The following is a 9,511-nucleotide window of genomic DNA, read 5'->3' as shown; positions in this document are numbered from 1 at the left end:
CTAAAAACATCGATCTTGAAATACATCTACAATAGAATTCATGGAAAATCACGGTAAGTTCTCAATACAAAAATGGAAGATTTAGCAGATAACTTTTTAAGGAAACTCAGATCAAACTGAACAAGACTTTCAAACAAAATTAAAAGAAAACTGAAACCCAGTGTCGTGAACTTTCCTTGAGATGAGTCCTATCCATTGATGATAATTGCTGATGCATTAAGAGCTTTTTCTTAACAAAGCGAACTACTACTTTAATTTTCTCAGGAGATCGATCGAACAACTTAGAAGACTGTTCAACCAAAGAGCTTGATCATGTCATGCGTCCGAGGATATAATATAAGTTCATTGATTGAAACACAAAAGAAGCAGACAAACTGATAACTGATCCAAGATTCGTTGGTTTAATGTTCAGAAACAAACAAAAAACATGCAAATTGCGAAGATTAATAATATGAATATAAAGAGAGAACTAGAGTAGTACACGGAGTTGGACATCGATATATCAGAAAAGCTCCAGCTCCTAATTCTATATCTTCTTAATGATGATGATGATGATTAGAATTATTGGCTCGTTGATCTACCTCAAGCTCTCTATATCTATGCAAGTAGCTTTTAAGTGGCTCTGCGTAATCATCAAACCCTAGGGTTTTCAGGGCCCAACATATATCATCGCCATTAACGGTCTTCCTCCTCTCTTTTCTGCACTTATCAGATGCCTCGCCGGTGACGAAGCTTATGAACTCCGACGCACATTCCTGCATCGTCTCCTTCGCTTCCTTCGAGATCTTGGCGTTCTGCGGCAAAATTTGCTTCATAATCCGACCAACATTAGCTATTGGCAACAACCTGTCTTGTTCTTTCACAATCCCACCATTACTACTTCTGTCAACAACATTGATTGATGATGAGGAACTTCCTCCCAGGTTATCCTCCATTATTTTCGATTTCCCAGGAACAAAAGCTACTTTACTTCCCAGCTTTTGACTAAGACTCAGTCAGATGATCATGATCGGACCTCTTATATATATATATATATATATATATATATATATCGACACTTTTAATATGACTACTTGTTCATCAGCTTACTAGTGTGATAAAAAGTCTCAAAAGTGAATTCATATTATATATACTGAGAGGAGAAGAAGGGAGGTGGGGGGAAGAAGCTGTGAGAGACTTGGGGTTTGGATCTTCTTCATTCACTATTTCCGTACCTTTATACACATTTAATCTTATCCGTTCATTTAATTGTTTATTTGATTTAACGATGTAAGATTGTTAATTATGACATTAAACAAAACATGCTCCGGTACTCATTTAATTACAACTACAGTACTACAGTAGAAAAGATTATGATCTTACTTTCAAAGTGCTTAACAGTAGAAACCGAAATATCTGTGGGGTTAGCAAACTTAAATTTCATTAATTTTATCTTAAAATTTAAAATAATAATCTATGTGATAATAAATAAAAGGCAAAATAATACATTCATATTAAAAATTTAATAGTGTGACTTATAAATAATGGAAAAAATATTTTTTTCTCTACTTTAGGAATAAGATGAAAAGAGGATAATTTTTCTCAAGCATTGTCTCATATTTTGAATGCTATATAAGAATTAGGAGGTTAAACTTATAATTGATTAAGATTAAAATGAACATTTTTTTTAAATTTTAATTCATGTGTAGGCAATAATTTTAACCGTTATAAAGGTTAGGAAGGTCATTTACATATAATAATCCAAGCAAGGTTCTGTACAATATAAAATTGGAACGCAATGAGCATAGAGTCTCGTGTTTAAAGAAATGATTGGATGTTTTAAGTGTGAGGAGTCTAAATTGCACTTTGCTTTTGGGAGGTGGATTATGAATCAAACTCACTTTTCTGGGAGAGATCATAAATTAGGGAAATAGTGGAAATTAAAGCAAAAGCTGCAAATAAAATTATGAATAAAATATGTTTAGAGAATGATTACGTCATTCCATACGACAGCATCATGATTTTAGGTTAATGTAAGAAGTTTTATAAAAGATCGTACTATGTTAATACTCCTCCGGTTTTTAATATAAGACCCATATAACTAATTTGGTTAAATTAAGGAAGTTAAGTAAGTTAGTTAATTATAAAAAAATATGACATGTTTTTTCTAAAATACTATAATCATCTTTCTTAATACCCCTTCTTTCACTTCTACTTGATTATTGATAAGGGAGTATTTATAAGGGTAATTTAGAAAAAATTAATAAATATGATATATGGGTTTTATATTTAGAACCAAAATCAACTCAACAATTAGGTCCTATATTAAGGACCAGAGGAGTAATAGATTTTCAATTATTGAAACCTCTTAAAATTTAAAATTTCATATTCTAAATGATTTAGGGGGAAAAAACCACTTGAAGCTGATGATGCCTTCCTACAGAAAACACCAAATTTTCTGCTTAGTACTTAAAAATGTGTAGAGTATTCTTTTTTTATGAATAAATATTTTAATAATTTAAGGTTCTTCGTTGTAATTTTTCGCGAATATATAAATATTGTCCAACTTTGGTGGGACTGAAGGAATTATGAAATTTAATTATTGATCCGTACATGTAATTAACATATACAAGTCCAATTGTTAATGAGTTCCGAGGTTGTTGGGATTTCCCACTTTTAGGTGCCCACTAAACTCCCGTTTGGTCTTACATTTTAATTTTAATTTAGAATAATTATCGCTTAAAATAATAATAATAATAATAATAATAATAATAATAATAATAATCCAGCACCAAGCAACAATAATTTTGTCGTTAATCAATCGCTTTGTTCTTTTCTGGCGAATGGTGATATATATAAAAATATTTGAGGACATCAACCTTTTGATCCCAATCCTCAGACTCTAACAACCCTGTGAGCAACTCAATTCTTATAATTTTAATCAATTGAAATTTTTAGTTCCTAAACTTCATAAGATATATAATTTTATTTTTTAAGAGACGGGACTAATATTTTAAATGGTTAAATTATAGGACGGGATTGTAAAACTCAGAGATTGAGTTATAATCAAGTTAAAATTATAAGAATTAACTTGTATCAAAGTTAAAGTTTAGGAACTTTCAAAATTATAAAAATAAAGTGATCAACTTTCTCAACATATCTTTATGCTTTAGAAGATGGAACAAGTAGATAGGTCACCGAAAGTTTAATAAATAAATAATCGATAATTCTATCATCCCTATGAACCTTATTTAAAAAAAAAAAAAAAGAAAGTTGACTTCATAATTCAAACGAAATCCTAACTGGGCAAAACTAACATATCAGCATTTGGGTATCAATAATAATTCGGTGTGCAATTAATTATTTAAGTGGTCCAGTTTAATTACTGTGATGGTTGAGACAGAAATTTGGTGAAAAAGCAACCAAACCTTGTTTTTTTGGGGGAAAGGGAAGTAAACCTGGATTGTCGGCTATGGCTACAATAACCTTTGAAGCGTCTCTTTATAATTATAAAAATATTCCACCAAAAAAATAAATAATACTCTACTATCTATTTTCAAAAAATTAACCTATTATTTATTAGACGAATTTCCACTTGCAGTTTTTATATGGTCCGGTTTAATTTTTTAATTAAGTAGCTAAGAATTTTTTTTTTGGACTCAAGTAGCTAAGAAGTGATTATAATTAGATTGCTTTCTTACAGTTTTTATCCATATATCGTTATTTTCGAACTACTCTCTCCTTCAATTGTCTCGCTCTTATTTTAGGATGATAATTTTGGCTTGAATCAACAATTTAATGTGAGCATCATATGGATATAAACAAAATATCTTAAAATAGCTATCTCATTAATAATTAATAATTTACATCAAATCATTACTGAATTTGAATTAGTTAATAATATTAAATATTATTTTCTCCATAAATTGATCTTTATTATACGGATTTTTTTTTGTTCAACATAAACATCCTCCTATTAAAAGCTTATTCAAAGTACTGCCAGGTTAAGATATTTCTTCCAATAAAAATTTGAGCTTTAGATTATCATGCTGTGAGAAACCAGTTAGCTTATCCTATTGGACCAAAACTTATTATGTGGATTTCTACAACCTATTTAAATTTCTTCATAAATGCCATTAAATTCATTTAGGATAATTTTAGAAATTTAAAAGCAATATCAAATTTTAAATTAACCCTCTAATTTATAAAAAAGAGTTTATTAATTGATCTTTATTATAATAAGAATCAAAGATGGCGCGTGTTTGCCAAAAAAAAGAGAACCAGTTGGGAATAGTGGAAATAATAATCCATAGAAAAACAAAATGATTTGGAATCAAATCAACGCGTGCAAACAACACAACTAATTTCAATTAAAATGATTTGGAATTGGAGTCAATAGAAAAGACAAAATAATTAAAGCAATATGTCAATTTGTCAACAGCATGTACTTGTAATAGCAAACCAATTTAATTTAATTTAATATTTTAAATTAGAGTAATCCCGAATAAGGGATATTCCGGGCATCTAAAGGATTACATGGATGGATGAGTCATGAGTAGGATTTTAATATATGTGAATGGAGGCGGATATTTTTGTAATTTGCTGCATTTGAATCTTTTGAGACCACTCTTCTCCCTGCACATGAAAGATCTAGTCCTAATTCTTTCCAAGTTTAATTATCCGATAATTAGGTACAATGAATAAAGATTAAGTGGGTTAATTATTTATTAAAAAAAAGTATGTGTTTATTTTCATAAAATACGACTTTATAATAATATATATTGAAGTACTAATATCAACATAATATATACATCCTATAAGAATATAATTATAGGGATAGTTTGAAAAAAAGTAACAAAGATAGGAGACAACAGAACATGGAGATTAAAATTTATATTTAGGTTCAGAACAAATTTTTTTAACTAATTATTATATTTAAGATTAAAAAAAAGTAGATTATTCACTATTGATATATGGACAGGACTGTTGGCCAAAAGAAAAAAGTATACATTGACAACACCAAGCACAGAGGTTAGGATATACTAATATAATTTAAAAATCAAAGCAAAAAGAATAGCTATCAATTAGTGAAGTTTCTAAGAGTAATTTATTGTACAAATCAATACTTTATGTTTAAGTTTCGAGCAACTTGGATTAGCAATAAAAAAATATATTTTCAACCTGATTTTCAAAAAAGTCAGATTGAATAAAAATTCAATTGAGTAATGTGATTTATATTTGGACTAATTTTTGTAAAAATTAGTTTGTAAAATAAAAAAACTGTTTCAATTATGATTGAATAAGTCAATCTAGTTTGTACAATGACTAAAATACGTATGACTTTTATTAAATAATAAAAAATAATTAAAAATATAAATTTACAAAATATAATAATTTTAAATTATTTAATAGAAAAAAGTTATATTTAATGAATAAAACATAGTTAAATTAGAAATCATAATAATATGAAAATTTTTGAACCAACTAATATTACATAATTAATTGGATGGTATACTTTGCATAATTTATGTAAATATAAAATAAAAATAACATTAAAAATAAAAAATATTTTAAAAACTATTAAAAATTATTTTCACTTAAAAGAATATTAAAAATAAATAACCAAAAACTAGTTGAGAAATACAAAGAATATATAGAGAAAAGCATAAGAACAACATAAATATAAGAACAACAATGTCTTTTAATTTCAAAAAGCTACTTTTGCGTAAAGTTATAAGTAAATTTTAGATGTTTTTGCAATTATGCTTTAAAAAATAATTTTGAATTCATAAGTCAGATTAGCCAAAAATTGTGACAAATAACTCCCAAATTTACAAACTAACTTATCACATCTATAAGCTATTTTTCCCCCTTGAAAACGCCTTACCAAACAGGCCGATAGATTTCATGCTCATGATGATTCTTATGTACAAAACACCAGTACTAGACTTTTTATCCAATTGAAATTCAAACCTTAATTGCCCACTCATTAGTTAGTTATTTGTTTATTATATATTGATGTCATGTTAATCTAAAGTTTTACATATTTTCTTACTTATAGCTTATAATCTTAAATAAAAACTGATGTTAATTACTTATAAACTATTTAATTTGTAATAAACTTCATATCATACTACCTTTATATTAATTTTTTCGTTCACTCATGACTGTTGCTCCTCTCCAGTCCCAAAGTTATAACGTTATTTCTCTGTGTGTGTGTGTGTGTGTTGATTTGCCAATGCATTTACAACGTTATTCGAACCTAGGACACTGAAAGATATCATACATTATTTTCACCTAACTAGCATTTCATTTGAACATGAGGATTAATGCATGTTGGAAGATAATGGCATAATGCCATGGAGGCTTACTGACAATTCTGCAATGCCTGCATTAGCATTCTAGAACCAAAGTCTGTTTATTTTTCCCATTCAAATATCTCTGAAGGTACATTTTACAAATCCAACATTTTTGCCAAACACGTGGTTTAACAATCTTTTGAACAAGAATTTGAAGGTTTTCAGGATGCATTAACAGGAAACAGCACACTTTCATCTGTTGCATGTCTCAAAAGTAAAGAACCAAAAAAAAAAAAAAACTTTTTCAATCAACCTGGATGGCATAATTATATATTACTATAAACGAGGCTTATAATTAGAATTGAGGTAGAACATACATATGGTTTCTTTTTGACGCTGATCCTAAATATTATAGAGGATCAAAATCAGGGAGGAAAATATATCATATTAACTAGTAACTTCGGTTTCATATCAAGTGGGTATAAAATAGTTTTTATTCATGTCAGGATAACCATATATTAGGAAAACATGTTGCAGAAGAACATGAATAGCCTGCCATTGCATAGGTGACTGCAAAATTGCTAAATAAGTACGGTTCGCATTATATCTGTGAACAAGCTGTACAGAAACTAAATCATAGTAATTAATCATGTATAGGTGTGATTAGAATAAGAGACATCATTGTATCAAAAAAATAGAAAAGGAAAAAGAGATAACATGCAGAATACATGTTCATTCCAACAACAATAACTTTAAAAGGTTTGGAAAAGAAAGGCCCTCCATAACAGTTTTATAAAGATTTTTCGGAAGTATCTGGGTCTTACATTGTATAGTATGGGACGCCTCAGACTCCCAAGAAACCTGGAGGTTCCATCTTCCTCACAGAGTCGTTCTTTTGTGAGATTCCACAGTTGTAAAAGGGCCCCGACTGAGCAGCTTGCTCGATCACAGACAACAGCCAATGTTAAGTGAAAAAAGATCTGAATTTGTACATTTATAATAAGCACCTCCATGCTCTTCAAGAATATCCGTAAATTCCATCTGAAAGCTCAGCCTGATTAGAAGACGAAGTTAGAGCTGAGCCATCATGGCCTAAGAAATATTTGAAGCTTTGCACAGCAATTAAAATGACCCTGCAAATCACAATCGAGTGTTTCTTTAGTGATGATTTCAGACCTTACTAATCAATATGGCATAAGGATATAGCCTATTTTTCCTGCTTAGTTCTGTCCTTGAGATGATTTTCCCTACCTTGCAGCGAGAAGGAAAATGACAGAGGAAACATATTAAAACAGTACATGGTCGCCAACGGATCTCAAGGTCATTTGTCGAGGTGTGGAGATAAAAAAGTTAGAATTTTGATAAAACGGAATATGGAGTCCTCATCCCAGCAACATGTCTTGAACTTCTTATCTTTACAGGTGAAGTTGACACTTGACAATATTCAAACTTCTCGCTATGTGAAATTATGAATAAATACCTCATGGTTCCAAGAGATAATCACAATTAAATGGGGAATTTGCTTCAGGTACAAAAAGATATTGTTAACCTTTCAGCCAATCCATAGGTATTACTTCTGAACACACCAGAATTAAGGGATGCAAAGTTCATTATTTATTAAATCAAGGAAGGAGAGTTGAAAAAAATTGCTCACAAAAGTATTCTGCAACCGAAGCACCTACTTCCAAGGCATAAGATATTACTAATATTGATTTGCATAAAAACAGAGGTCCAATTTAGCAAATGAACCAAGTCAGTAAAATTAGTTGAATCCCAATTCAAACAAGGCGAGTACTTCAATGGTAAGGAGAAACAAAATCGGGATGACTTACAGAAGTTTAAAATTTCAATATTTCATGAAAATGAAGCCCATCATTCTTCAAATTTTCTCCATATAGCTTCGATAGATGATGATTATGCTCCTCAAAATATTTCACAAATCTTTCCAAGAACTGCTCTTCAGATATAGTAAATGGCGTAACCAAGTTAGCATCCTTTTTTATCAACCCTTTGGACTTAAGATAATGTAAAACGGAAGCCCTCGGGATAATCCTTCTCTTCAAGCTATATCCAAACATATGTGGTCTTTTGACAAGAAGCAAAGGATTCCAACCCAAATGGTTACTCCAAAAACTCATAACTGCATCAATTTTATCCTCGGATGCTAACATACAATGCGGCTGCTTCCTAAATGCTTCTGACCATTCTTCTTCTGACCATCCCCATCTCTTGTAGACATCAACTTTTGCTTCCCAGCGGGACCTACTTAAACTCATTTTGGCTACCAATGCAACACTAAATGCTATGTTCAAAGGATTAAATCCCAAACATTTAACTTCCTCTATCGCCTTTGTAAGGAGATCAGGGCAGTGCAGCACACGAGGCTTCCTTCTGAGTATGAGAGCAACGTTTGTCCTTGACACTCCATTATTAAGCAACAAGTTAATACATTGTCTCACTCGAGTGTCATAAAGCACATCTGGATAGCCTTTTATACATGAAATGGTGGTTTTATCATTTTGAAGAAACCCTGTTAACATCTCATATGATGGGATTATGTGATTCTCTAAGCTTCTCATCAAGAATCTAGGTGTCCTTAGCACCATGGAGTTAAGGTCGGAGGTAGTAGCACCTTTTGAGAGGAAAAATTCAAACTTCGGCAGAATATTATTTTGGGGATCGCACACAAGAAGCCACGGATCCCTTTTAATGACATCTTTTATCATTGACTTAGTGAAGCCGTGGCTTTCAAAGAAGATGACAACTGAATCTGGCTTTCGCGAGGTGCCAAATCGAACTTTCTTGGAAGCATCTAAAGCAGCTTCTTGGGAAAACCCTAACCTGTTAATGAGGTATGATACAGTAAACAAGCGCTCATCTGGAGAAGCGCTTGTGCGGTATTTGAGAGAGAATGTGAGTGAAGGGTAGTGTTGTAAGAGACGAAAGCATCGCGAGGTTGGTGACGTTCTGATAATACCCTTCAGGCATAGAAGAAGTGGTTTGAGGCGTTGGGGATTAAACATGAGCTTCAGATTAATAGGGATCTTACAGTGATATTGGAAGACTTGGAATTTCTTAGAGGGTGCGTTTCAAAGGCCTGTTTCCAGTCTCGAGCGAGCTATCTGAAGGGATTGATGCATTCCCAGCATCCTTCGAAGTTAATGAGCACTTTCGTTCCTCCAAGATGCACGCAGAAATGTAGGAAGCTCAAGGGAAGTTTTTTTTTTTTTTGG

At 31.1% G+C, this 9,511-nt stretch overlaps 2 protein-coding genes across 2 annotated transcripts; both read right to left on the bottom strand.

Annotated features, from left to right (window-relative positions):
- Nucleotides 1-327: 327 nt before the first annotated feature.
- LOC114740161 (nuclear transcription factor Y subunit B-5-like) lies at nt 328-1,030 on the bottom strand. The gene has a single exon (XM_028928292.1). The coding sequence runs from the start codon at nt 933-935 to the stop codon at nt 537-539; it is 399 nt and encodes a 132-aa protein (XP_028784125.1). The 5' UTR covers nt 936-1,030; the 3' UTR covers nt 328-536.
- A 5,823-nt stretch (nt 1,031-6,853) lies between these two features.
- On the bottom strand, nt 6,854-9,301 carry LOC114740160 (uncharacterized). Its single transcript, XM_028928291.1, has 2 exons — nt 8,111-9,301; nt 6,854-7,529 (listed from the first exon to the last, which is right to left on the bottom strand). Exon 1 carries the CDS (start codon nt 9,299-9,301, stop codon nt 8,117-8,119), a length of 1,185 nt encoding a protein of 394 aa, XP_028784124.1. The 3' UTR covers nt 6,854-7,529; nt 8,111-8,116.
- Between the last annotated feature and the right edge of the window lie 210 nt (nt 9,302-9,511).

This window comes from Neltuma alba, unplaced genomic scaffold (assembly GCF_004799145.2).
Source record: "Neltuma alba isolate B1F8T4 unplaced genomic scaffold, ASM479914v2 tig00003060_pilon, whole genome shotgun sequence".
NCBI lineage: Eukaryota > Viridiplantae > Streptophyta > Magnoliopsida > Fabales > Fabaceae > Neltuma > Neltuma alba.
The sequence above is the reverse complement of the archived record's forward strand: the minus strand, read 5'-3'. Positions and strand labels throughout refer to the sequence as shown.